Source organism: Sciurus carolinensis, chromosome 4, assembly GCF_902686445.1.
Source record: "Sciurus carolinensis chromosome 4, mSciCar1.2, whole genome shotgun sequence".
Classification (NCBI taxonomy): domain Eukaryota; kingdom Metazoa; phylum Chordata; class Mammalia; order Rodentia; family Sciuridae; genus Sciurus; species Sciurus carolinensis.
In genome coordinates this window covers 110,952,048-110,978,534 of record NC_062216.1, presented here as the reverse complement: position 1 = coordinate 110,978,534, position 26,487 = coordinate 110,952,048, and the positions used below count along the sequence as shown (strand labels likewise).

The window sequence follows — 26,487 nt, the reverse complement described above, 5'->3', positions numbered from 1 at the left end:
AAACAGTGGAGGTAGGGTGCAAATTTCTCTTCTCAGGCCCAGCCAGAGGAAGATGGCCTCCCAGTTTCAACATTTAAACCAGGTTGTTCAGCTTGCTGGTGAATAGCCAAAATTAAGTATCAAGATCTCTGAGATCTTTTAGGTTGACACAAATTATCTTTGTGCAAATCTTGAACAACTGGTACATAGAAATGTTAAAGAATTCTGGCCAGGTGCAGTAGTACACACCTGGAATCCCAGTGGCTCAGAGGCTGAGACAGGAGCATTTTGAGTTCAAAGCCAGTCTCAGTAATGGCAAGGCACTAAACAACTCAGTGAGACCTTGTCTCAAAATAGGGCTGGGGATGTGGCTCAGTGGTTGAGTGTCCCTGAGTTCAATCCCTGGTAACCCCCCTCCAAACAAAACAAAACAAAACAAAACAAAAAAAGAAAAAAGAAAGGAAGAAAAGAACTCTAATGAACAAGGTAGAATAAATAATTCTATCTATGCCCACTCCTCAAAATGCCACAGAATGACAATGAAGGTCTGTAACCGTATATGGGAATAATGACTTCAGATAGACACAAAAAGAGAGATGAAACAGGAGCTGGTTCTTTAAAAAAAAAAAAAGGTAAAAAGAAAAAACCTGACAGATTTAACTATGGAAAAAGCAGAAAGTTGTGCAAGAAAGGAAATGTAATCATAGTAAGCCACATGGTTTACGGCTTAGCTTTGAATAATATTTACAGAATTACAAAAAACACTGCATGCTGATATAACAGCAAAAATATATACATAATATACTTAGTATACATTGCAGACTGAGTATGGATTGTGAGATGTGGAGGAAGGGGAAAAGGGAAAGGGGGAGTGTGTGGTATTTATGTGGTAAAGGAGAGAGGGAGACATAGGATAAAAAGGTATAGGATAAAAGGTTCTTTTACAGTAGGAAATGAACAAATAATGACTCAAATTGAAAAAAGTCAAGAAACCATAGAAATGATTATTTAGAATACAGAGGTAACTATCAGAAGAAACAATAAAAACACTTCAAAGAAGTTGGCACTAGAGAAGGGGTGGCAGAGCACAGCTTGTTTTTGTTGTTACGAATCTATAATACTCATAAATAGATGCATTAATTTCACTTAAAAATGACAATTAAATTTTAAAAAGATCTCAGATGAGAATTAAAAAGTAGCACAGTCTTTTGAGGTTTAGTAAGTCTGAATGAAAAGATTTACTGAGGGTACGATAAGTTACCAGGAACAATCCATGAGAATAGATCACTTTTTGGCACAAAGAACAGTAACCACTTCTTTCACTACCAAACACTTTCAACTTCATGGATGTTTTTTTTAAAAAAAGAAAGAAACTAGAAATTCTAAATTCTGTTAGTTCTGCAAATAATTGTAGAACATCTATTAGATGTTCTAGCACTAATGCTAGAAATTGTGAACAAGAAAAATTAAAATAATTAAAAAGAATGTTCCTGGGGCCTGGGGAGATAGCTCAGTTGGTAGAGTGCCTGCCTCGCAAACACAAGGCCCCTGGGTTCAATCCCCAGCACTGCAAAAAAAAAAAAAAAAAAAAGAATATTCCTGACTTTAAAGACCTTAAGGGTTCATTAGGGAAGATACATAAGAGACAATAACCAATAATAAGCTAGAGGGAATTTTTACAAATGAACTCAGATAAGGGGAATGGGATTGCCTAGAACTTCTCTAACAGAGCAAATGCCTCTGTAGAGTGAGGGAGCAAATGGTATGTTCTGGGCAGAGGCAGTAAAGATTCACAAAGGTAGAATCTTGTCAACCCTGTTCAATGCCATTTCCTTGGTGCCTAAATAGTACCAGGAACAAAGTCAGTGCTCAGTAAATACATATTAACCTTAGGTTCTGTCAGTAACCCTGTGTCTTCAGAATAAATCCTTTTCTATTAAAGCTAGCTGAATTTATCAGTTACATGTATTCAGAGTTTCTGAACTTAAAAATTAGACCACAGGATCAGCACAGGGAAGTTGCCTTCCTAATTCAAAACCTTCCATTTTCCTAAAACTCCAATGTGACTAGTTTATAAAGGAGCCATGCATGTGGTCTGAAAATTTGTTTCTTTGGATGGTGCCAAAAGAGAGTTAATTTCCTGGCCCTCTCCCTGGAATTGTGCTAATTGAGGCATGTGGGAAGCTTTACACTTGGCCCCAGCAGCTTCCAACTACTTCTGTAAGCCATTCCTGTCAAGAGTACATGGGACAGCATGAGTAGGAAATGGGAGGTGTGAATATGCCATGCATTTTGAGGCCTTAAACGTGATTTTTATCATCATAAAGATACATTTATCTCTTTTGGGGGGAGAGGGGGTACCAGGGATTGAACCCACTCAAACACTGAGCCACATCCCCAGTCCTTCTTTGTATTTTATTTGGAGACAGGATCTCATTGAGTTTCTTAGGGTCCCACTAAGGCTGAGGCTGGCTTTAAACTCATGATCCTCCTGGCTCAGCCTCCGGAGCTGCTGGGGTTATAGGTGTGTGCCTGGAGATACATTTATCTCTTTAAAAGACAGCCAGATGAAGTTTGGCTTGTTTAACTGAATTATTTTCTTTTTATCTCATTTGATTTTATATCAGACTCTGAAATCATTTTTAAATTTGCAATCCAGTACCATTAAAAATAATCTATAAATATATTTGGGGTCAATATGCTAAGTGTAATCTCTTCTTTCCCTAAGGAATTTATATAATAGATTACCCAATCCTATAACACATTCCTTTTTGGGAAAGACACCTGTTCAAGAATAAAAGTGGTAAGAAAAAAAAAAGGGATAAACACAAATCATAGAGAATTTACTAATATTTTCACTAATGTATGTACTTACTAAAAAATACATTTAAGGTTGAGCAATTTGACATTCACCTGTAATCCCAGCAACTCAGAAAGCTAAGCAGGAGAATCACAAATTTAAGGCGAGCCTAAGCAACTTAGGGAGACCCTGTCTCAAAAATTAAATAAGATAAAATAAAGAGCTGGAAATGCTCAAGGGGTAGGGTACAGCACCCTTGGGTCTGATTCCAGGTGTGAAAAAGGAAAAAAAAAAAAAAGAAAGCATTTAGGAAGGAGATTGAACTGAGGAGACAAATATAAGAAAGAATAACCCTTTAAAAAAATTTTTAAAGAAGGAATGGCAAACAAAGAAATAATAACTATCATTACCTACATAATACAATAATAACTGATAAGTGAAGTATATGGAAACAAGGTGATGTTAAAATATAAAAAGAGAGCCAGACATTGTGGCACATGCCTGTAATCCCCACAATTTGAGAAGCTGAGACAAGAGAATAGAAAGTTCAAGGCCAGTCTCAGGAACTTGGCAAGACCTGTCTCAAAATAAAAAAGACTGAGGATGTAGCTCAATGGTAAAGAGCCCCTGGGGTTCAATCCCCAGTACCAGTAGTAGTAGTAGTAATGTAAGATGGGAAGTGGTGGTGATCAACATCAAAGCATGCTAAAGTCCTTGTGGGAAGAAAATAAAGATGCCTAATAACTCTAGACCAAGTTTAGATTAAACAAGCAAACAAACAAAAAGCTTAGGAGAGGCCTTGTGCACACTAGGCAAGCTCACAACCCTGGGTTCAACACTGCAAACAAATAAATAGATAAATAAATAAAATAAATAAATAAATAAATAAATAAATAAATAAATAAATACAAAAGTAAAACTTGACAGAATTATAAGGGACTGATAATTCTATAGTCACAGTCCAGGTTTGATGAAATACTTCTATGAGAATTGATAGATCAAACATTCAAAAAGTTAGTAAAAAATTAGTTTGAGCTAATGGAAACAAACCTATCAACTTATCAAAACACAAATAGATGAGTTAACAGACATTTACCAAAGACTATAACAAATAACAAAGACATAATTTTGTACAAGTTTGTTTTCTAACCATGGTGAAGTTAAGAAACATTCATCTACCATGGCTGGTGGCACATGTCTATAATCCCACCAACTGAGGAGGCTGAAGCAGGAGGATTGAGAGCTTCAGGCCAGCCTTGGCAATTTAGCAATACCCTGTGTATCAAAATAAAAAAATGAAAGGGGCTGGGAATACAGTTCTGTGGTAGAGCACCCCTGAGTTCAATCCCTAGTACCAGAGGGGGAAAAATGAAGAAGAAACATTTATCTTAATGAAAAGGCACAGACAATCTAAGTATGTAACTCAGAAAAATTTTTAAAAAGTACAAAGAGTGAAGAAAAAAGTAGAAAGAAAAAAATATATGTGGTTGAAAAATAATCAGAAGATAAAGATATACTAAAAAAGATCAATAAAACCAAAGCTTGTTCTTTGAAAAGACAAACTTCTGGGAAAATCAATCAAGAAAAGAGGAAGGAGGTGAAGGGAAAGGGAGAGGGAGAGAGCATAAGCAGTACATAATTCACCCCAATTTCCTACCCTGAGTACTGGGGATGGAACCCAGAATCTTATGCATGCAGGAAAAGTACTATATCCCCAACTCCAAATAAGCAATATAAATAAAGTCAAGGTTTTAAAAATAAAAAGAATATTGAGAATAACGCAATATATCCAAAAGCTTACACAAAATAAATAATTTCCCTAAAAAATTAAATTTACCAAAACTGGCTCAAGAAGCAACAGGGAACTAATCACTTACTAACAAGAGATGGGGATGACTTTTTAGTTTCTAACAAGTTGAGGTTATGGGGATAAGTTGTATTTACTCAGAAGAAAAAAACCAGAAGAGAAGGAGAGGAACAAGTTGAATGCTGCTGTAGTTGAATTTTCACTGATGTAGGGAGGGACTGGTAGTGGTAGCAGGGGTGGTACATGGAAGTCATAAATTTAATTTTGAATATGTTGAAATGAAGGGGCCCTTAAGATATATAAAGCATGAAACTGGAACTGGGCCAGGAGAGATGGGCTGAAGATATTTGGGAGTCACCTATATACAAATGATAATTAAAGCCATAGGTGTGGCTAAAATAATCTAGAAAGATAAGAAACACATTGGTTCTCACCAGCAACTTCAATATTTCTTGGGAACTCGATAAAAATGCAAATTCTCAGGCTGTATCCTACATCTACTAAATCTGAAATTCTGAGAATAGGGCCCTACAATCTGTGTATTAACAAACCCTCCAGTAATTCTAACGTAGGCTACAATTTGAGAACCACTAGTACAGAGTGAGAAGACAAGTGCGCTTGGGGCCTTGTCTTGAAAATTGCAGTATTTAACAGAGAAGGTTTTTCAAAAGAAGAGATCTGAGAGGTATAGTGCCAAATACTACTGAGATTTAATGATGATAACTGCAGAAAGAACTGGAATGGGCTGAGACGTGAGTAGCTGAAAAAATAGACAGTATACGTAGTTCTGAGCAGTTTGATTATAAAGGGGTAACAGAGTTGGTGATGTTGCCAGTGGTTGACAAGTAAAGGAAAAATCCTTCTCCCCACCCTTTTTTTTTTTTTCCAAACAGGACAGTAACAAGCAGGACTAACTACTTGGGGAAGAACCTGGCTGAGAGGGAGAAAGTGGCTGCAATGGCATACCAAGGCAGCAAGAGAGCTGTCTGCCTCAGCAGAAGGAGTATTTTATTATTGACAATGGTTACCACTGCTGCACGAAGTGATAATAAAAAGAAGACCAGCCAAGCATGGTGGCACACACACATAATTCCAGCAACTTGGGAGCTGAGGCAGGAGGATTCCAAGTTTGAGGCCAATCTCAGCAACTTAGCAAGACCTTCTATAACCTAGGGAGATCCCTGTCTCAAAAGGACTGGGTATGTAGCTCAGTGGTAAAGCATCCTTGTTCAATTCTCAGTACCCAAAAAGATGGGGGGGGGGGGGACTAGAGAGGTAAATTAGTGGTAAACTGGCCCTGAATTCAGTTCCCAGTACAAAAAAAAACACAACTTTTTGTCGTGTTATTAATTCTCTATAGTGTGCCCTCATTGTCTGCACCCAGATGGATTGCTCTCAATGCCCTGTCCTTGGTACCACAGGACAATACATGATTTCTGAAAAGGGAGAAGGATTCGAAGCATAGGTAAACCAACTGTCCTTGGCTGGAGTGTCAGATAACCTTTTAACCAGAAGGAGGAGGTAAAAATGGATGGGCACAAACGTGGGAAGTTTGAAGTCTGGTGGTAGAAACTGTCATCAGATGGGTTCTGTTTTCCTGATGGGGTCATCTATGAGACTATCCATAATGGAGAGCCATGTCACATCCTCTTGGCCTACTGCAATCTAACACCTAATATGTCAAATTCATACTCACTAAGCAACTGTCTATGATTTGGCTCCCAAGTAGGTTTCCTCATGGGGCAAGAAGGTGCTAACAATATAGATTTCTCAGAGCAAATTCATAAACTGACTTTTTAACATGATTTTTTTTTCTATAATCTGATTACAGATAATAGATCATGGTCCATATATATATATATATATATATATATATATATACAGATTTCTTATTTCTTATTAAGTTATTTTTAAGGATCAGATTGCTTTTATACAAAGTGATTTCAAAGGCATGGACTAGAACCATTATTAGGCAGCAAATCAGAATAAAACCTTTTCCACTCTTCCCACCTCCACTGTGCCATGCTCAGTCAAACCCTGCTTTTCATTATCTCTCACTGGCCCAATTTTTACCTCTTTTCTCTCAGTTGATTTTTTTTTTCAAATTTTTAATTATTTTTAGTTGTTTATTTATTTATCTTTATGTAGTGCTAAGGATCAAATCCAGGGTCTCACACGTACTAGGCAAGAGCTCTACCACTGAGCTACAACCCTAGCCCTCAATTGATTTCTGTATCTACCTGTTCATTAAGATATTTTAAACGGGTTAACAATGTATTGACCTACTAGTTTTTTCTAAGTAGATACAGTGAGACCTCTGTATTCATGGGTTCAGTAGCCAGGAACACAACCAACCTTGGATCCAAAATACATTATGTGAAAAAAACTGCCTGAATGGAACATGTACAGACATTTTTTTACTTGTCATTCTTCCTTAAATACAGTGTAACAACTAATTATACAGCATTTACACAGCCTGAGGTATTATAAGTAATCTAGAGATGATTTCAACTATAAGGGAAGATGTGTGTAGATTATGTCCAAGTACTATGCCACTTTACATAAGCAACTTGAGCACCTACAGATGTGGTATCTGCAGTGGATCCAGGAACCAATCCTCCCATAAATACTGAGAGCCAACTATATTTTCAAAAACAGTACAGTCAACAAAAAAAGACCTCCAGTGAAACATATTGGTATATCATCATTATTTTATTTATTCCATTAGTCATTCAACAAATTATTTACAGACCATAAACCCTATGTAAGACTTAACCTAAGAACCATGGAAGACAAAAAGGTCTCCTGGTTTTTATAACCTAGTAATAAAAGTCATTAGCTCCACAAAGGATAAGCATATGAAAACACACTTCAATTGTGTGTGTGGGGAGGGATTAGAAATACTGAAAAAAGGTTAGAGTTACAGTAATTAAAGCAGAAACTGTCTATCAAAGGAAATTCTGGAATCTGGGTAACTTTATGATAATTAAGAGATAGCTAACCAGGCCGGGTGGTGGTGCATGCCTGAATCCCACCAACTCAGGAGGCTGAGGCAGGAGGACTCCAAGTTCAACATCAGCTTCAGCAACTTAGTGAGGCCCTAAGCAACTCAATGAGACACTGTCTCTAAATATAATATAAAAAGGGCTAGGGATATGGCTCAGCTGTTAAGCACCCATGGGTTCAATCCCCAGTATGAAAAAGAGAGAGAGAGAGAGAAAGAGAGTACGATAGCTTTGTTTAAAAGCAAAGATATGGCAACCACTTTCAAATCAACCACAAAGTGGCTCCTGATTTAAAGAACTTGTCAAGGGGCTGGGATTGTGGCTCAGTGGTATAGTGCTTGCCTAGCACTCGAAAGGCACTGGGTTTACCCTATGTGAATTTATGATTACACAAATGGTATGCCTTTACGCCATGTACAAACAGAGAAACAACATGTATCCCATTTGTTTACAATTTAAAAAAAAAAAAAAAAAGAATACAAGCAAAAAAAAAAAAAAAAAAAAAGAAAGGCACTGGGTTTGATCTTCAGCACATAAAAATAAATGAAAGCAAATAAAGGTACTGTGTCCATCTATAACTAAAAAAAATTTTTTTTAATATTTAAAAAAAAAAGAACTTCTCAATCTCTTTAAGCAATAAGTCAGGCTGTGAATTAAGTACTATGTCTATTTGGGGGCCTGTCCCTAAATCCTCCAGTCATCCAACGCCTGAGGTACCTTGTAATTCTGGATCTGTTCTTTCTCCTTATCTTGCTCTCCTGTAACACCTCTCCATAGAAGTTTGCACTCTGGCATAAATAAAATGAAGTTTTCCCATGGCCTGGAATTTTCTGCCATTGAATCACCTCAGTCCTTCACACACTACCACCCAAGCTCTGCATAAATGACTTGATGACTGTGTGTATTTTTAAAGTGCCTTGCACATGGCAGATGCTCAATTAAGATTCATTTCCTCCTTTCTTTTTTTTCTCTCCCTTGGTGAGAGAGGGAGGAAAAAAAAAAAAAAAACAGGAACAAATGAAACACGTATTTCTTGTAAGACAGAATCTCTTTGGTGTAAAAATATTGAAAAAGCTGAAACCATTTCTCATCACCTACCTTGTGTCTGTGGGCTGTAAGGAGACAGGAGTTTGGACCTCTTCTTTTCATATCCCTTCTGTGTGATGTCCCCTAAAATAGTAAGAAACAGAAATAGGTTATGCATTTTTCTTATTCTGTGGTTGTTCATTGTAAAAATAAAATTAGGTACAGTGTTATAGGACTACCACATGCATAGTGGAGGAAAAATACATGGTTCTTTGCCAAATTTTTGCTAAGTGTGACTTCCCACGGACTTGGAGTGGACTTCTTGTGGAGAATTGTAGGGCTTGTCCCTACATCAATCTTGCATAACAATGTGCTACATATCCAGCAGATATTCCCAAGATCCAAGGTAACCTTTCTTTTTTTTTTTTTAATGTACATATATTTTATTTTTTTATTGTTTGTTCTACTTAGGTATACAAGACAGCTGAATGCATTTGATTCACTGCACACAAATGGGGTACAATTTTTCATTTCTCTGGTTGTACACAATGTAGAGTCACACCATTCATGTAATCATACATGTACGTAGGGTGATCATGTTTGTCTCATTCCACTATCTTTCCTCCCCACCCCTCATTTCCCTCCCCTCCCCTCATTTCCCTCTACACAATCCAACGTTCCTCCATTCTTCCCCCACGCCTAACTTATTTTTCTTTTTGGCATTGGGGATTTAACCCAGGCGCTCTCTACTATTGAATCACATCCCCATTCCTTTTCTTTTCTTTTGATACAGGGTCTCTCTAAATTGCTTAGGAACTTGCTAGTTGCTGAGTTTAGCTTTGAACTTACGATTGTCCTGCCTCAGCCTCCCACGAGTCACCGGGATTACAGATGTGTGCTACTGCTAGGTACCCCTAAGCTTTCTTGGTATTTAAGATATCCTAAAATGGAATGCTGCAAGGCTGACAGACAATGGTCTCCTCCAAAAGTTTCAATTTAACCAAATGAAAGCAAATGGTTTGTGAAGTATTCTCTATACTGTTATAGAGAACCACATAAAATCATTAAGTCTAGTTAAGATGAGCAGTGATGACTCAGGCACTGAGATGGGATATTTAAAAGGCCATTCTCTATCCTAATACCTGTGTTGGAACCTGAGGCTGGAAATCCTATATCCTCTTTCCTTGATTTACTGTTTTATATTATTTATACATATGGCTGTCTTTTCTACAAGGTTAAATTTTAGAAGTATCCATGAAGCACATACGAAGTACAGATACAACAAATGTCATGAGGATAAACTGATAAACAGAGAAAATGCATGGCTGACATGGCAAGAAATGTTTCAGGTAATAAGGGGAGAAGATAAACAGGTATAGGGCAAGGTTGAAAGGAATAGGCAATACAGAGGACCAACAGGACATTCAAGGAAAGATGATTAAGTCAAAGCTGGTAGTACAAATATATGTAATGAAGTACATGTGACATGATAGAGCACTGTTTTCCAAAACTGAAAATACATTTTTTAAATCAAGGAAAGTTATTCTATTCTATTATTCTATTCTATTCTTATACTAGGGATTGAAGCCAGGGAAACTCTACCACTGAGGTACATCCCCAAAACTTTCTTTTTTTCTTTCTTTCTTTCTTTTTTTTTTTAAAGGGTCTCACTAAATTGTCAAGGCTGACCTCAAATTTGGGATCCTCCTGTCTTAACCTCCCAAGTGCTGGGATTACAGGCGTGGGCCACCATGGCCAGTGAGAAGGTTTTATTTAAAATGAAGCTGGTGATGCTGGGATAGAAAGGGAGAGACTACAGGGTTCACTGGAGGGCTGCAGCAGGGGGCACCACTTGCATATCTGTGCTGCAGCAAGTTGTCAGAGATAAAAAGAAGCAAATTAACTAAGAGAAAGATTAAGGAGTTTAGAATGGATAAATCTGCTGAGTGGATGAATGTAGGGTAGAGAAGGTAGTTTCTGGCTTGAGTAGCCAGGCAGATGATGTTGCTATCTGCCAAAGAAACATGGGAAGAAGTGTATATCTGGTGAAGTGAGAAGACAAAAGCTGAGTTTAGGATAAGCCTGTGTGTCACAAAAGAAATCTCTCATCAGCAGTTGGTTATCTGGATCCAGAAATCAGGGAAGGGATATAAATTTGGAACCATAAGGATATAGTTTACAAAAATAAATATATTACCCTTTTGAAGTAATTTGACAATTTCCATCAAAATTTTACTCAGAAACTAACTGTACTTCTAGGAATTTATTTAATGATAACACTTACACGACTGCACAAAAATCAGTATAAACATATTCTGTGCCCATTCTTTGTAGGAAAACACTGGAAGCAAACTAGTTGCTTTCAACTAGAAGCAACTGTGCATATACACACACCCTCCCCTGCCCCCATGGTGAGGATGCCTGTAAACAGTTTTGTCACAAGTGGAGGAAGAGGTGCTACTGGCATCCAAAGGACAGAGGTTAGGGAACATCCTGCAATGACGACAGTCACACAATAAAGACTTATTCAGTATAAAATGTCAACAGTTCTGAGGACAAAAATTTCTGATCAATATAATAATATGCAGGTATTCCAAATGTAATGGCACTGGAAGATGTCTAAAATATATTAAATACAAAAGGCAAGCAGCAAAATAGATGTATCTAGGGTCTAGTTTTTTAAAATACAATAAGAGATATGTTAGCATATATAGAGAAATTAATCTAGAAGGCAACATACTAAATTATTTATCCTTAGGGGATGGCATTATGGCCGAGTTTCACTTTGTTTCATATTGTTTAACAGTTTGATTTTAACAAAACAAGTTTGATTAACATATCTCAAAAGTATTTTTTTTACTGGGTATGGTGGTGTATGCCTGTAATCCCAGCAACTTGGGAGGCTGAGGCAGGAAGACCTTAAGTTCAAAGCCAGCCTGAGCAACTTAGCTAGTTAGCAAGGCCCTAAACAACTTAGCAAGATCCTATCTCAAAATTAAAAAAAATAAAAAATAAAATAATAATAATAATACAATAAAGACTGGAGATGTGGCTCAGTGGTTAAATACCCCTGGGTTCAATTTCCAGCATGAAAAAAAAAAATTTCATTAAGAATAAATAGTCTGGGGCTGGGGATATAGCTCAGTTGGTAGAGTACCTGCCTCGCAAGCACAAGGCTCTGGGTTCAATCCCCAGCACCACAAAAAAAAAAAAAAAAAAAAAAAAGTCTGTAGATGCATCTTTGCTAACATGGTAATATGGTCAAATACTGAACAGGAAAAAAACAAGATAATAGTTTACATAATACATTCTATTTATTCATTGTTTGTTTGTTTGAAAAACAGGCACTTTATTTGTTGGTTTGTTTGTTTACTGGTACGAGGAATTGAACCCAGGAGAGCTCTACCACCAAGTTATATATATCCCAGCCTCTTTTTAAATTTTGAGACAGGATCTCCTTAAGTTGCTCAAGCTGTCCTTGAACTTGTGGATTCTTTTGCCTCAGTCTCCCTAGTTGCTAGATTATAGACATATGCCACTGTGCCTATCTTCAATTTTCAGAATAGCAATATTTAAAATACATATATGTATGCATAAAAACATAATGTTTATGCATTTGGGGGGATTGGGGATTTAACTCAAGGGTGTTTTAACACTGAAGTACATCCCCAGGCCTTTTCATTTTTTATTTTAAGACAGAGTTTCACTAAATTGCTTAGGGCCTCACTAAGTTGCTGAGGTTGGCCTCCACTTGCAATCCTGCCTCAACCTCCTGAGTTGCTGGGATTACAAGTGTGTGCCACTGTACCCAGCTTATACACCAATTAAAAAAAAATTAATTGCTTTTTTTGAAGTGCTGAAGATTGAACCCAGGGCCTTGTACATGATAGGCAAATGTTCTACCGCTAAGCAATACCCCCAGTCCTTATGTCAATATATTAACACTATGGCTTACAAGATTATGGATTGGTTTTAGCATTTTTCTTTTTCTATATTTTCTAATTTTTCTACAATGAACATTTATTATTTCAAAAACAATAAATGTGCTAAAATTTCAATCTTACTTGAATTTAATCATAGTGGTTCTTCTATATTTGTCTAGTGAAACATTTTAAAATTAAATAAATAAAATAAAAACCTTTCAAATTAGTCAACTCCAGAGTTTTGTAATCTCAATACACACAATTAACAAGGGACAGGAACCTGCTACCAAGGAAGCCTTCATTAGAAACAGGAATTATGTCTCTTATTGTAAAGAAATAATGGACCATTCTCCAGTTCCATTCCTCACTCAAAAGCTCCTCTGCCTTCTCTCTCTTTACCTCTCCCTTTCCTCCTTGGGGGCATAAAGACCACTTCTGCTAGCTCAGAACACATCTGATAAAGTGAAAGGCCTTTAAAAAGCATTCTTCAGTGTTTACAGTCTATCATTCACTGTCAATAAAGGATCAAGAAACAAACTATTAGATTTGGCAGCTGGGACATCCATCAACCAATCGTCTCAGGTTTTGAAAGGGGGTCAATCAAGAGGTCTAATTCAGCCATCCCAATTAGATCTGTTACATTCATAAAAGAGCCAAGGAATTAAAAAGACCTGGAAGGAACATAGCAGCAGTGAGAATGTCAGACTATGATCTTGGGCCAGACAGTAACCTAAAGATGCCCCTCTCTTTCCTGACCACAGACCCTACTCAAAAGTTTCCTCCAGTATGAGCTTTCCTCCTAGCACTCCTATATAACTCTGTGCACATTTCTATGATAGCACTTAGTGCATTGCTGGTGTTTTAATTATTTGTTTACACCTCTGTCTTCCTACTAGACTATGTACTTCAGGGCAGTGATTGTGTCTTGCTCATCTCTGTAGCCGGCCCACAGCCTGGTACAATACACACTTGTTATAGGAGTGGCTGAATGAATTAGCAAAATGGAGGCAGTAAGAGAACAATAAATCAAAGATGTGTGTACTTGGGTGGAAAATTGGAATGGGAGAAATAGAGATCTTTACTTTAGCAGAAGCTGAAAGACCCAAGGAAAAAAATTTAGTGAGCTAAAAGTTTATTCAAACTAAGGACATCTAACTGACAGCAGACTTTCAAGGTAACCGGAAAAGCACTACTTGGACTACTAGAAGAGAGGAAAAGTATATAAATCACAGGGCACTAAAAGTTAGAGAAACTGCAAATTGATATATCTCTTTAGCTCTCAGACAGAAAGAATTCAGTGAGAATTTGCTATTCCACATTTTTTTTTTTTTTTGGTGTTGTGGATTGAACCAAAGGACCTACACAAGCACTTTACCCCTGAGCTACAGTCACAGCCCTCAATTTCAATTTTTATTTGAGACAGCATATGGCTAAGTTGCCCAGGCTGGCCTTGAACTTTAACTCTCCTGCCTTGTCCACCTACAGTTTGGGTTCTTAAATCATTCTTACCACCTGTAGTTAAACTCTCTTGTCTCTCTCCCTCAATCCTCAGTCCCCAACATCCCCCAAATTTTTGCATTTTGTGATGCTGAGGATTAGAACCAGGGCCTCATGCGTGCTAGACAAGTGCTTTACAATTGAGCTACACCACCGATAGATGACCATTTTATAAGAAACATCTGAGGAACATGTAAAAACACAAATTCCCAATCTCCATGGAGATTCTGATTCACTGAGCATGGATCAGGACCTAGAAATCTAAACTTCTGACAAGTACTTTTCAATAGGTCTTAAAAGTCAGGCAAGTTTGGAGACTGCTGCACTATGGAATCCAGTCAGCAATGTGCTGGGTAGTTCTGCTGGCTTAGGAAGGTATGGAGGTACATAGTATATAAGAAGACATTGAGCATGGCAGTGCAGCCTGCAATCCCAGCAACTCAGGAGAGGTTGAGGCAGAAGGATCACAGTTGATGGCAGTCTCAGTAACTTGGCAAAACCCTCAGTAACACAGGGAGACCCTGTCTCAAAATTTTAAAAATAAAAACAAAAAGGCCTAGGGATGCAGCCCAGCAGTAGAGTGCCCTTAGGTTCAATTCCTACTACCAAAAAAATGAATAAATTAAAAAAGAAGATACTGACCCAAACAACCAAGAGACAAGCCATCTGAGACCCACATCACTTGAGATTATCCAGTGGCACTGGCCCTACCACGATCTTGAATAGCCAATAGTAGACATGGCAAGATGCATGTATGAGGTGGAACTGAAAGGAAGTATTGTTCCCAACTTCTTTTCTCACTACCCAGAATCAACAAATATGACTTGGCACAAGCAGCCTACAAGTAATGTTCAAGCCTACTGACAAGAGTGAGCAGTAGGGACTACGTAAGGGTCAGAAGGTGACAGGCAGGATGGTCTTTCAGTCAGTCATTTAAAGGTACATTATACCAACAAGGAGATGGCACAATGCTGTAGTTAAGAATTTAGTATCTGAGCTAGGCAAAACCTCATCTGGAGCAAAGCTTTACAGCTTCCAGGTTATAAGATTCTGGACATGTTTGATTTAACCTCTTGACACGTCTCAGTTTCTCATATGTAAACTGGGAAACAATATCTACCTTGCAAAATTTTATTGTGGTTAAAAGTACAGGGTCTAGGTTGGTGATTTATGTTATATGCAAGTACAAATATGGCATAATGAATTCTGCTATTATGTACAATTATAATGCACCAATAAAAATTTAAGGTATGGGGGTCTAGCCATACCTTGTGTACCATGCAGTGGTACACAACTGGGAGGCTGAGGCAGCAGGATCACAAGTTCGAGGTCAACCTGGGAACTCAGTGAAATCCTGCCTAAGATAAAAATATAAAAAGAGCTAGGGATGAATGAGCTCAGTGGTAAAGTGCCTCCAGAATCAATCCCCAGTGCCACAAAACAAAACAAAACAAAAAAATGTATAAGCTTTGCGTATAGAAGGTACCAGTACCAACAAACGCTTTCTGAAATTCAGCTAAAGCCTACCCTATAGCCAGGCGGGGGCAGGGGTAAACAACTAAGGTATAGAAAGGAGACAGAGACAACAACCATTACTAACACTCCATAATTAAGTGCCATGGGAGAGATGAACATCAAATTCAGTTCAGAATCCAGAAGGAAGTATCGTGACCTCTGTGTGGGTCAAGAAAGAAAATCTTTACAGAATGGGTGACATATGGTTTAGTTTGGCCTTTCATTCTAATATGGAAAATATTATATAAATTCTATGATATAGTCTCTTAGTAGTTTGCTAGTTTTACTCTGCTACTGGCTGGTTCAGTATAGACATGGCCACTTTGGTAGTTGGTTTAGGAGTCATGCAGGGACACAAGGTAAGGGAATTTTCATTTATAGTCCTATGAGTACTCTGAGCAATTAGGAATAAACACTGGATTTGGAAAATTCTGGATAGTTATCAAGTCATATATATAACTTTTCCCATAGGGAACAATCTTGACAGAGAAGAAGGATTACAGCTCTAGCCATAAACTTTTTATGCTCCGGAGGGGGTAAAAAAAGGTATGTGCTGCTACAGCCCCACGTCAAAGCCATACCTATTTAGTCAAAAAAGCCATGCTTTTTTTTTTTTTTTTAGGAGTGCAATAAAAACATTTTTGAGAAATGAATAGATGGCACACAGAGTGTTAAGAAAGATGAACAGAACGGTGTCTAAAGTTACCAGTTTAAACAAATTATCAAAATTAAAAAGTCAAGTAGCTAGCATGGTGGCACGTGCCTGTAATAACCAGCTACTGGGGACGACGAGGAAGGAGGAACACAAATTCAAGGCCAGACTTGGTAACTTAGCAAGACCCTGTCTCAAAATTAAGTAAAAATAGCTATATAGCTCAGTGGTAGAGCACTTACCGAGTATATAGAAAGACCTGGGTTCAATTCTCAGTCTCTCTCTCTCTAGACCTGGGTTCAATTCTCAGTCTCTCTCTCTCTCTCTCTCTCTCTCTCTCTCTCTCTCTCTCACACACACACACACACACACACACACACACACAGCCCCTGACAAGTGCTACACTAGAGATTATGTACAAAGTTCTATGGAAGCACAAAGGAAATAATGGTGATAAAATAATTATAATAATAAGCATAAATGAGACTTATCAACACTTACAATGTATCAGTCTCCATTCCAAGAGCCTTGTAATAGTCTTATACTGTAATAGTATCTTCACTCTCATTTTACAGGGCACAGAAATTGAAGCAACTTATCTATAGTCATATATCTTAAGTACTGTGATCAGGATTTGAACCCAGGCAGATTGGACTCCAGAGTCCCTGCTCTTAAAACACTACCCTATATTCATTTTCAGAAAGAGGCTCCCGATTCTGATTTAGAAAGACTGGAAAGATGTCACAAAAGTTGATCAGTGTGTCTGGAAGGATGACTTTTAGGACACACAATAAAGATGAAGACACAGTCTATCAAGGCCACCTTGGAAGAAAGTGCCATGTCATGCAGCAACAGAAGATATAAAAGCTGTGTATTCAAGACTCTGATGAACATGACACTGGCCCTACTGCTGATACTTCAGTCCTAGCAATGGGGAAGACTCCACTATTTATATCTCAATGTGGAATCCTCAGACATTTAAGTTTAGGGCTGATGATTACCTCCGGTTCACTAATTCACTCTCCTTTTCAGTACTGGGGACTGAACACAGGGTTTCACGTGTGCTAGGCAAGCACTTTATCACTGAACCACACCCCAGAGCTGCTGCTTCTTCTTCTTCTTCTTCTTCTTCTTCTTATTATTATTATTATTATTTTCAGACAGTCCCTAAATTTCCCAGGCTGGTCTCAAACTTGCAATCCTCTTGCCTCAGCCTTCAAGCACCTGGGAATATTAGGAAAGTACCACTGAGCCCAGTCTCCCCCTTTCTCTTTTTATTTTATTTATTTATTTATTTGAAACAGGGTCTTACTTACGTTGCCAAGGCTGACTTCATACTTGTCATCTTCCTGCCTCAATCTTCCAAATAGATACAGGTGCATGCCATTGCCCCAGCTCTACTTCCCTCTTTATTAAATAGCTCTACAGAACATAATCACCATTCTTAATTTTCAAAACATCCAGAAAGCAATTCATTTCATTTGGCTAAAAACCCTATTCAATCAACAGAAAAGCATCACCTTCATGACAGAACAAGAAATTATAAAGCTACAAGATAAATATGTTGCTGAAAGACACAAAGCTAGACTAGCTCTACCACTGAGTTATACCTCCAGATCCCCTAGCCTTTTCTTGTTCTTTGTCCACTGCTTTTCTTTGTAGGTAACCTCCAGATCAGATGCCATAAAGGAATAAAACTAACCAATTATTCGTAAAATGAACAACATGGGATTAACCGGTTTTATGACTTTCTTCAAAATATAGATGACTTTATAAAAGGCATTAACAATCCCCCTCTTCCTCCCCCAGAACCCTGGGGTGAAATGTCTCTAAATACCTTTCATCTTTTAAAATGAGACAGTCAATTCCAAGAACTGTGTCTAGTTGTCGATAAAAATAGTCAGTAAAAAGTCATCATCACTACTAATATTCATCTAATGTAGAATATGGTTTTTTCATTTTGTTAAGAGGTAATTAAGAGGGGGGAAAAAATGAGAGACCAAAAGAAGAAAAAGAAATGAGAGACTAAGAAGAAAAATTTTAAAGAGTCATTGTCTTCAAATCTATATACCTGTATCTCCTCAACCTAATCCATCTTTAAATGTAAATTTAAGATGAGGAAGGTGATACATATTGGTTCCGGCTGGAACTGAGGTTGTAACTCTTCATTCATAGAGGATGTAAGTAGGCCCACACAGAGAAAGAGACCCCAAAAAAAGGCTGAGAGTATGAATGAGGTCATTGGGTGTGTTCTGGGGGAGACTGGGGATTGAACTCAGGGGCACTGGACCCCTGAGCCACATCCCCAGCCCTATTTTTTGTATTTTATTTTAGAGACAGGGAACTTACTCAGTTGCTTTTAAGCACCTTGCTTTTGCTGAGGCTGGCTTTGAACTCCCAATCCTTCTGCCTCAGTGTCCCAAGTTGCCGGGAGCTGCTGGGATCTGCTGGGATTACAGGTGTGCACCACTACCCCAGGTCGAATGAGGTCAATTTTAAGCAAAGCTAAAAAGAGGAACTGGATCCTATCCTGGCGATTGCTGGTCAGAAGACATGGCAAAGTTTTTATTACTACATTTTATCGTACCTTCCTTGTAATGTTAATTCTATTCAATAAAATTACAGGCAGTACCCACTGATCTTCAAACATCCTCCTTCCAGAAGGGATGCTTAAGAGCTCACAAACCACAAAGCACAGAGTCATAAAATTCAATGGTCTTACCCCTTATACAACCTATTATCTTTCTCAACCTATTTTTCTTGCTATATCTCAATGAAAGTAACCAAGAGGACTCTAAAGCATCAAAAACACTGACTTTTTTCTAATTCTCTCTGTAGTTTCTTTCTACACCAAAGTAAAAACAATCTTACGCTGAAAGAGTAAAAGATCACATTTTCACAGTTTAGCCAGAAATAAAACTCTGTTAAAATTCTACAGTCTGGTAAAACATCAGAATTTTTATCCATCTAACTTAAATCTAAAACTCTTCAACTGACAGTCTTCTCTTAACTCAACCTTGCTAATCTTACCAAAAAAATTAAGGAAATTAAGATATTCAACTTTCCATTCTCAGCAGATGTTATCTCACCTCCTTTATGATAATGACTAGACATTTTCTGTGTTAAGAACTAGAGGATAAGCCCAGATTGCTTACTCCCCAAATTCAAATTAGAATGGTCTTGGCTCCACAAATATTTTCTAGGTCAAATACATATGACTTCTTACAAATGGTATTTCACCTAAGGCACAAAGCAAGTTCAAACAAATAGAAAGCAACAAGTATAACACTTAGGACACTGAGAAACCGAACCATAAACCTGACTACATTAGGTAACTGGTTAAATTAATCCACCTAATGCAAAAGGTATGTTCATTTGTCTACTTAGAAAAACTATGCCTGCAAATAAGAAATTTGCTACACAGGGGCTAGGGTTGTGGCTCAGTGGTAGAGTGCTTGCCTACTAGCATGTGTGAGGCACTGGGTTCGATTCTCAGCACCGCATTATAAGTAAAATAAAGGTCCATCAACAACTAATAAAAATTTTTTTAATAAAAGAAATTTGCTACACAAATGACCAGAAAGTTTAAAAGAAGCAAAAGGAATCATGAAATGACTCAGTGAGTAGAAAAACCACAGGTTCTAACATGAGGCTTACATGGCTTTGGATCCTAAATCTGCCATTCACATAGGCAAATTACCAAGCAACTCTGTACCTCAGTTTCACAATAGGTAAAACTGGAATAACTCCTACCTTGAGTGCTTATGATGAGTCTTCAATGAGTCCCTGACACAGTTTATTGCCACCACCATAGCCCCAAACCCATGAATAAGTGCTACAAGTATCTTTATCTCTAAAAGGATTGTTTAGAAGATTCTAGGTTGGTTGTTTCTTTTCAGGTAAATGCTCCACTATACCACTGAGCTTTTAGTTCTAGAAATTGAACCCAGGAGGTGCTTTAACCCCAAACTTTTTTATTTTTCTCAAACAGGGTCTCGCTAAATTGCTGAGGCTGACCTCACATTCATAAATCCTCCTGCCTCAGCTTCCGGAGTCACTGGGATTATAGACATGTACCACTGCACCCAGCAGGCTGATTATTTTTAAAAGAAGAGGAGAAGAGAGTGCATGAAGTGTCCCTACAGACACCTTAAGATGCTGAATTCTGAGCACTAAAAGCCAACAGAGTTAGTGCCTTCAGATGCTAAAAGTAGGAAAATTGCTAACTCAAAGATTAGACAAAATTAAACCAGAAATGAGCATATAAATATATATAAAACAGTGCCATTATGCACAAAATAGGCCTGCATGCATTTAACCATGAATGTTGGCAAACTACCAGAAGGAAAAAAGGGGGAGAAGGGATTTTCTTTCTTCTTTCCCCTGAATTTTATCTTTAATTTCCTCAGAAATTCTCAGAAAAATTAGAAAACTGTTTCCAGCAATAATAGCTACAACCAAGTGCAATGGCACATGCCTGAATTCCCAGCAACTCAGGGAGCTGAGGCAGGAGGATCAAAAATTCAAGGCCAGCCTAAGTAATTTAGCAAGACTCTCAGAAACTTAGCAGGACTCTCTCAAAAACTAAAAAGGACTAGGGGTATAGCTCAGTGGTACAGTGCTCCTGGGTTCAATCCCCAGAACCAAAATAAAACAAACAAACAAAAAAACTAGGTACAGTCAATTACTCTGCTTTATTCTGGCATTCATTAGAACAATTTTTTTAAACCAGGTAATAGCCAGGCACGGTGTTGCACATCTGTAATCCCAGAAGCTCTGGAGGCTGAGTCAGGAGCATCATGAGTTCAAAGCCAGCCTCAGCAACTTAGCGAGGCCTGAGCAATCAGAGAGACCCCCTCTCTAAATAAAATATAGAAAAGGGCTTTGGATATGGCTCAGTGGGTAAGCACCCTGGGTTCAATCCCTAGTACCACCACCACCACTCCCTGCAAAAAAAAAAAAAAAAAAAAAAAAAAAAAAAAAAAAAAAAATCCAAGCAACAAATAATAACATCTATTACCAATCATTAAATTGGCATTAAACAGTGTGCATGAGCCAGGCATTCTTCATCAAATAGGGTAGATAAAGGTAACAATTGATCAAAATCTAAGCAAGTCCACTTGCAAATATGAAGTGAAAAAGTTTTAAAGAGATAAAAAAATTTTGTTGCTAGTCAATTCATACTGCTCTGGAAACCAAAAACGTAGAGGGAAAACACAAGTAAAGAGAATAATGCCATTGTTGAGGCTTACGAATCATAAAATACACAGGTCATTTAGGTCAGAGTGGAAAAGTTTTCTTCCAGGAGGCAAAAAATAGTTTATGTTTGGCAGAGATTTATAACCTCTGGTCCCAGGCATCCAGAGACTCCCTGTTTTGCTACAAATGAGGTCTTTGGTTCAGGGCAAGGTGCAATACATCTTTAAGTCTCAGTTTTCTCATCTGTAGGCATGAGGCGCTCAAGAGCTCTATGCTACTTTTGATCAGTGTTTGATGAATGCCACTTGTCTGGCACTGATAATATGTGGCAAGTCAAAAACAAGGGAGGATATCCAGTAGGCAACAGATTAGCTCTAGCGTAGGTATACAGATTTTTAGATTTTGGAAATCATCAGTGTAGGAGGTGGTAGCTGAGCCTTGGGTGTGAATGATATCACCCAGAGGAATTTAATGTGAGAAGAGAAGGAGTCCAGAAAAGGAATCCTGGGGTAAATTAACATGTAAAGAACAGGCAGAGGATAAAGAGTTGATACTGACACACAGTGGGTAGAGCCAGAAGGAAATGGGAAGGAAGGGGAAGAAAGGAGGAGGTGATGAATGTAGTCACAAATATAAAATATGCATCAAAAAAATACCCACTTGGTTTGGCAGTTGGATCACCAATGAACCAGTTGAGAGCAGTTTTAAAGGAAGAGTGAAGGAAGATTAGAGTACTGATGAATGAATAAGAGGTCAAATGAGTGTAATAGTTTTTTTTTTTTTTTTTTTTTTCCCCAATTAAAGGGAATGAGAGACCAGATACTATTTGCAGAATACTAGAGTCAAGGGGAGTGGGGTCTTTTTCTTAAAGATGGACAGATATGTTCTAGATAAAGAGCTATTAGAAAAAGGTTGCAAAACTGATTCAGCCAACAAATACAAGAACTTCCTATATGCAAAGCACTATTTTGGCTTAGGACATGGTCCCATATTTATAGTCTTGATTATAAGGTTTATAGTATCTTCCAGTATAGAGACATCCAAAAAACAATTCTATAATTAGTTATTTAATTGCAAGTTTGATAAGGGTGGCTGTGAGCTTTAACAGATTTCAACAGGGCCACCCCATTGAACCACATCATTCAGTGGTTAGCTCCAGGGTTTCCCAACCTATGCTGAGATTGTGGTACATGCCCTTGATCTGTAAGTACTTTTATGGGTGTGGAAATGTTTATCCTCAGTCCTCAGGTAGCCTGACAAAGCCTGAGGGAACTGGAAGACCTGGGCCAGGGACTTCCAAAAGGCAGTCTTTTTACTCCACAGTATGGAACAAATATTATCATTTTCTGTGTTTGTCAAGATGCATAAAAGACTGAAAGCACTATAGAATTTGATACTTCTTTCTGTAAATAAGAAAGAAAGAAAGAAAGAAAGAAAGAAAGAAAGAAAGAAAGAAAGAAAGAAAGAAAGAAAGAGGTGGAAAGGAAGGTGTAGATGTTAGGAGAGCAGTAAGAATTGATTCAAAAGATGAAGGGGCTCTGACTTGATGACCTCTCAATTTTTAATGTGCAGGAGTCAGAGTAAAAAGTTTTTGTCTATTTTCCCCCACTATATTAATTTAAGCCTCAGAACAATTTCAAGGGGTGATATATTAATATTCCCAGTTTTCGTATGAGAAATAATAGTCCGTTTTCAGGTGAGAAAAGTGAGGTGCATGGAGATTAAGTGAACTGCACATGAGAGTGCCATTTCAAGTCTGGCTCAGACCCAAGCTCCTAACTACTCTGTGCTGCCTTTCTAAAGCTCTCTAAGAGAGACGGAGGAATTGAAGGACAGGGTTTTGTTAAAGATATTCAGAGCTGCCTCTATAGGAATGGGAGGCATATATGCTGAGGTTGACATAAAGTCCTAGTTTTGCCAGTTTTTTAACCAGTTGAATCTGAAAAAGTTAATCTCTCTAAGGCTCAATTTTCTCTTGTACAATGAGGTTTACAGAACCTACATGTTATTCAGAGATAATACATGCAATGTTCTTAGTTCCTAGCACAAATAAGCACTCGATGACATGGTACTCTAATGGCAGAGGAAGTTAACTCAAAAAAATGTTGACTAATGCCAGACAGTGCTGAGAGTCCAGGGAGACAGGAAAATAGAACCTTTTTTAGTGGCATCAACTTCCACAGTTTTGTGATTTTTCTCCAGTAGTCCCTGGGATAAGCCTAATAACTGCAATAACTCTGAGTTGTGGGTGGGAGGGTAAAAGAAAAAGAGGGTAGAAGAAAGCAAGAATCTAGGCTAGCAAGTATTTACAGAACAGTATCAATCAACAATACCAGTTGAGTAAATGATTTGCAGTACTATCTAGCTAACTTCTATAATTTAAAAAGTTTTTACAGGAAATATACTGAGAATTTATCTTGAGATGGCAGGACACATCCTCAAAAAGAAGTAAAAGAATTCCAAAAGAATCAGGGAAAGGCTCATGGAAAGGCTCCCTCCTAAACTAATTCTCCTTCCTTAACTCCCAGTCCTACCTTTCTTCTCTATGAACTTAGACACAAAGACAAAGCCATGAACAAGTGATCAAGAATAGGGAAGACTGAGCTGGGCGTGGTGGCACATGCCTATAATCCCAGCGGCTCGAGGGGCTGAGGCAGGAAGATCGAAAGTTCAAAGTCAGCTTTAGCAAGTGTGAGGTGCTAAGCAACTGAGTGAGACCCTGTCTCTAAAATAAAATACAAAAAAATAGGGCTAGGGATGTGGCTCTGGGGTCACATGCCCCTGAGTTCAATCCCCGATACCCAATCAATCAATCAATAAGAACAGGGAAGATGGTTCCGTCCCTCTGGGGATAGCCCACACTCTCCCTTGAATGTGTATTCCCTGCTTTATCTCATATGCTCTCTTGACATTGTCCCCATTTTCTCCTGGACATGCATCTACTTTCCTAAATGAACTTGTTACCCAGGCATGGTGACGCATGCCTGTAATCGCAGAGGCTCAGGAAGCTAAGGCAGGAGGATCACGAGTTCAAAGCCAGTCTCAGCAACTTAGCGAGACCCTAAACAATTTAGCAAGAACCTTGTCTCTAAATAAGATATTTAAAAGGACTGGGGATGTTGTTTAGTGATTAAGTGTCCCTGGGTTCAATTCCTGGTACCAAAGGGGGGAAAAAAAAAAAAAAAAAAAAAACCAAAGTTCTGTTGTGCCTTTAAAAAAAAAAAAATGAATACAGAAGACTGAAGATTATGTTTAGAGGAATTAGTACAAATGGAGATTGTCCTGGGCATTTGCTCATTAAAGTTATGGAGGAAAGGGCAGAGACTACGTGAAGAGATTAATCTGGTCCAGGGACTGATTTTGGGATACATGGTGGTGAATTTCACAGGGGATGGTCTGGTAGAAAAAATGACTGAAGTGATAGACTACTGGAGGACAGGGAGAAGAGACAGAAAAAAACATCAGAAGCAGTGGCGGGAAGGAAAGAAGAGCTCCTTACCCACAGGGTCTACCCTGGGTCATACATTCAACAAAGACAGCCAGCAGCTGCTTCTGGTTCCTCTTTCACCATGGGACAATTTAAAATAACTTGCTGGTGGTCATTATTTTAAAGATTAAATAAAAACAATCCACACCCCTCAATGCAGCCTCAGCAAAAGAATAAACGTTAAATGTTAACAATCAGGAACAGAAGTTACTAAGGAAGGGTGGAAGAGAAGCAACCAAATAAAATTAAAATGATCTTGCAGCTGTATAATTTATAAGAAAGCTGTCCATGGCATTTTGGTAGTATAAGAGTTGATGTCCTTACAAGGTAAATTAGAGCTTAAAAGAGATGGATGAAATAAAGACATATGAAGAACTGCCTAAGGATTCTTATAAATACCTGTAACTTTATAAACACTTATCCAACATTTGGGAAGTGTAACTTTTGGTTTGGCTGATACAGGACGCTTTCTCTATTTCTATAATTTGTGTGTTTATTGTCCCCCCAGAGATATTTAAGTCTCCAATATTGTTACAAAAAAATCTACTTCTTTCCTGTAGTTTCACCAGGGGAGGGAAAAACCACACACACAACGAATTCCTTACCCTAAAATAGCAAAGACAACAATGCGAGGAATAATACTTCAGAGTTCTAACAGATATTTCCTGTACTTCACTCAATGTACTAATCACAATCAAACTAGGGATTAAAAGGAAAAAAAAATTACCCCCAATAATAACAAAAACTTCTGCACAGCATTCTTTTTTCCAAAAATAACAAAATACTAACATACATGTGAATCTATTATTTAAAAATTATAAATTTTCAAGGATGTCAATATACAGAAGTGTGAATATTAAGCAGTCTAAGTATTCCATATAATCAGTGATGTTGGCAGTTAGAAAACCATTATTAATCTAGAATAAAAACAAGATGTCATCAAATGTTGAATTTGTTCAATTATTTTTAGGTATTAGAACTCTACGCCTAACATTTTCAAATATTGAAATTTTTGCATTAAAACACTTTGTGGTTTGTGAATTTGAAATATTATTTCTTTATTCTTTCTCATTTGAAAAAAATGTTTTCATAATACAGTTTTGTTTCAGAATGAGACTTTAACAATGCAATAATGATGTTTTAACAGAACATGAAGAGGAGGAAACATCATCATAAATGTCAAGCATAAAAGGGGAGAAAAAAGGCAAGCATAGCAGCTCACATAACGAAGGGTTTAAAGAGAGCAGCCCATCATTTCTTCTTCTGTCTTTCAAAATCACATTTTTAGCTGGGGAAAACAACCAGTCAGAATAGACACCTTTCCTAGTCTCCTTATAGCTAAGAGGTCAAACAACCAATTTCTGTTCAATGTGGTAATGATAGAAACCATGTGTGCAACCTTCCAGGTATTGCACTTTAATGGAAAGAGAATGTCCTTCCTTCCCTTTCCTTCCTTCCTGATGACTGAAGTAGGACTGCAGGAATCAGCCATCTTGGATCACAGGTGAGAGACAGACTCAAGAATGGTGAAGGAACAGGACAAAAGAGCCTAAAGCCTGATGACTTCATGAAGGAGAGTTGTAATACCAGTCCAGGC

The 26,487-nt window shown here is 37.9% G+C and overlaps 1 protein-coding gene across 1 annotated transcript in view; it reads right to left on the bottom strand.

The window, feature by feature from the left end:
• Positions 1–26,487, bottom strand: part of Dip2b (disco interacting protein 2 homolog B) — a 240,745-nt gene that overhangs the window by 104,321 nt on the left and 109,937 nt on the right. The window contains 1 exon segment of the mRNA XM_047551774.1: positions 8,690–8,761. Coding sequence (XP_047407730.1) covers positions 8,690–8,761 — 72 coding nt within the window.